At 43.5% G+C, this 2,937-nt stretch overlaps 1 protein-coding gene across 1 annotated transcript; it reads right to left on the bottom strand.

The window, feature by feature from the left end:
- Nucleotides 1–820: 820 nt before the first annotated feature.
- RETNLB (resistin like beta) lies at nucleotides 821–2,729 on the bottom strand. Its single transcript, XM_028502370.2, has 4 exons — nucleotides 2,573–2,729; nucleotides 2,246–2,391; nucleotides 1,687–1,761; nucleotides 821–1,098 (listed from the first exon to the last, which is right to left on the bottom strand). Exons 2-4 carry the CDS (start codon nucleotides 2,364–2,366, stop codon nucleotides 962–964), a joined length of 333 nt encoding a protein of 110 aa, XP_028358171.1. The 5' UTR covers nucleotides 2,367–2,391; nucleotides 2,573–2,729; the 3' UTR covers nucleotides 821–961.
- Nucleotides 2,730–2,937: the final 208 nt, after the last annotated feature.

The raw sequence follows: 2,937 nt of genomic DNA on the forward strand, positions 1-2,937 counted from the left end.
TAAAGTTTAGAACCCATTATATCCCTACTTTTTCTTTTCATAGTTATAAGCTTTGAGACCACTTCATAAGTAAGTAGGAAGGGGAAATTTTGTTACAATAATGTCCTTCAATTTGTTTAAATTCCTTATGCATTATTAGTTAAAAATCACACTATATCTTATTACTAAAAATTATTTTGATGGTCTACCCATTAATAACTGGATTGTGTCCTTTTTCAGTATTGAGTCAAAAACTGGAAGCTTCCCTACTTGTAAAAGACTTGTTATGCACTCACTGAGTCACTCACCATTGGCAGTGATTTTTTGAATCATTTTTTGACATTCTGCTGATTTTTATACCTGAGGGCAAGGAACCATGGGAGGGTTCAATGAAAAGTAAAGGCTTGTTTTTTGTTTGCTATGGGGGAGAAGTATAATGGCAAATTTATTACCATGATCAAAGTGATAATGCATAGAAAACAGTACCTATACAAATCAAAAATCTAGAAATTGACTATTTTAAAACTGCCTTTGTCCACCTCCCCCTTGGAAAATTCTGCCTGCAACTAGTTTGCAGCCCACTGTGCTAGTTGGTATGGTTCACAAGGATATACGTGTTATTTTCTTCCTTTGTACCTCTACTGCCAAGCAAAGTGCCTGGCACAAAGTCAGTATCCTTTTTTTAAATAGTAAAAGAAATGTAGGGTCCATTTCAGTTTTTCCCATTTTCCTCATATTTTTCCTAATTCTTGTTAAGAGGGAGTTACTGTGATGCTAGAAACATTTTCTGGCTAAAGGAGTCCTGAGCCAGAAGTGGTAACATCAAACACATGTACACAGAGAGATGCAAGAGTTGCCTTTATTATCCAAGAAGCTGGGTTGTAACAAAAGAAGGGGCAGTTTTAGGAATGAAATGAAGGAGATTTCCCATTTGCGGTCATGGTTTCATTCCAGTCATGGCCACACTTTCGGGTTCTCATCCTCATCCTTGTTGGGTCACGCGGCAGCAGCGGGCAGCGGCCCAGTCTACCACACTGCACTGGCAGTGGCATGTGGTTTCCCCTCGGATATCCCAGGAACCACAGGCATAGCCACAAGCACAGCCGGTGACAACATTCCCTGCATGGGCACGTAAGACATGGATGTCTGAGCCCTGAGATTTTGAGAGAAGGGAGGTCTACCCATAACCATCTTTCATCCCTGCATGACCCAGAGGTTGTGTAGGGCCTAAAGTTAATTCAGTTGTGAAGGTCCTCTTTAAGAAAAAAAATACTGAAACAAATTTAGGCATATGACCACGGAGGAGATCTATGAAAGTGAGGGGCCTAGGTGTTCTGTTCCTTCAGATTCATGGTGAATTCAATTCGTGTTGCTGCCTCTACCCATCAAAACAGGGCAATAGGTTGAAAAAGGGAGATAAATGACAAGGGACTTGGCAGGTGATAGGGCTATAGCAGGACAGTTGAGAAGAAGGCTTATACTCTAGGTCATGAAAGGAACATGGGAAGGGAAGAGACAGAAGCCCAAGTTCCCTCAGTAGCATTTTTAAGGGAAACGAGAATGGGTGAGCCATCTCTGGGAGCCAGGAGTCAAGACTCAGCACCAGGCAAACACAAATGTGGGTAGAGGGAAGTTGAAGGTGCTGGGGATAGACAGGGGAGGGCATAGGGCATCCTACCCACCATCCTTCCTCATGGCATTACTCACCTACAGGGCAGGAGGCCAGTCTGCCAGAGCTGGTGACACTGGTACACGATATCTTTAGCCGGGGAGGATTGAACTCTGAGTAGGAGAGAAGAAACAGTATTGTCCATGATCTCTGTTTCCCATGATGCCCTTCTAAATCCCCTTCTTCCTGAGAGGTATCCCTGTGTCCATAATCAGGCTACTACCTAGGGTTAGTGTTTAGTGGCCTCATTTTTAAAATGAAAGTAATAGTTGTACTTACCTCAGAAAATGAAAATTAAATGAAGTAATCTACATAAGGCTTTTTATCATACTTCATTCATAATGAGTGTTCATAAATTATTGCTATCTTCCCCTCCTCCTCCTCCCCCTCAACATCAATATCATTATTATCAAGGAAACTCGAACTTTCAGTACAAAGAGGTAGGAGAGTGGGAAAGCCCTGGGCAGGAGTCTTAGGCTTGAGTGGACTGATTAGAAGTTGGGGTCTGGGGACAGGGACAGAGGGGAAGCTAGCATTTAGGAGCAGGAGGCATGATGAGGGGTTACCCTTCTGCTTCACCCAATTGCTGTCAGTTACCCAGATCTTGGAGAGCTTCATTTATCCTTTCATCCACAATGGAGTCTAAAGAACAATCAGTGTTCCCTATACTCCGGTGAAGAAGGAGGATGGTGATGAGAAGGCAGCAAGTAGACTTCATCCTGTGGAAAGGCAGTGTCCTGGGGCTGGGAGGAAAGATTGGAAAGAAGCTGAGGTCTCTGAGCTCCAGTGTGGTTTAGAAAAAAGAGAGAAGAGAATGTGGAGAGTCTCAAGACTCTGGAGAAATGGCAGAGTCCGTATGGAGTTTGGGTCTCTCTAAGAAGTCTAGAGAAGCAGGGAAAGTGGCTGCAAAGAGGACTCACTCACCAATAAATTCAGAAAAGTTCTGCAAAGACTCTTCAGGCAAGGATGTTTTATAGCTCGTGGTGTTGATCTGGGCACCCCTTAATACACAAGCATGGACACACATACAAGCGCACTGCCTAGTATTTTCAGAGAACTGTGCCAGCTGGCATGCACCACACCACAGTGATAAACTTTGTCTGTCTTGTTCTGCTTCTGTAGTGCCAAGGGGAATTCCCCTGCCTTCTGCTCCTCCCTATTTTCTTCTTGGCAACCCATTGAGGCCAGCACCTGGAGTTTCTGTTGACTGCCCCATATTATAGGCCTCTTGTTTGGTTCTTTATCAGTAAAAGGTTACTTCATGGTATGCGGACCTCTTAAGACATTAT

The sequence above is a fragment of the Phyllostomus discolor genome, chromosome 2 (genome assembly GCF_004126475.2).
Source record: "Phyllostomus discolor isolate MPI-MPIP mPhyDis1 chromosome 2, mPhyDis1.pri.v3, whole genome shotgun sequence".
Taxonomy (NCBI): Eukaryota; Metazoa; Chordata; class Mammalia; order Chiroptera; family Phyllostomidae; genus Phyllostomus; species Phyllostomus discolor.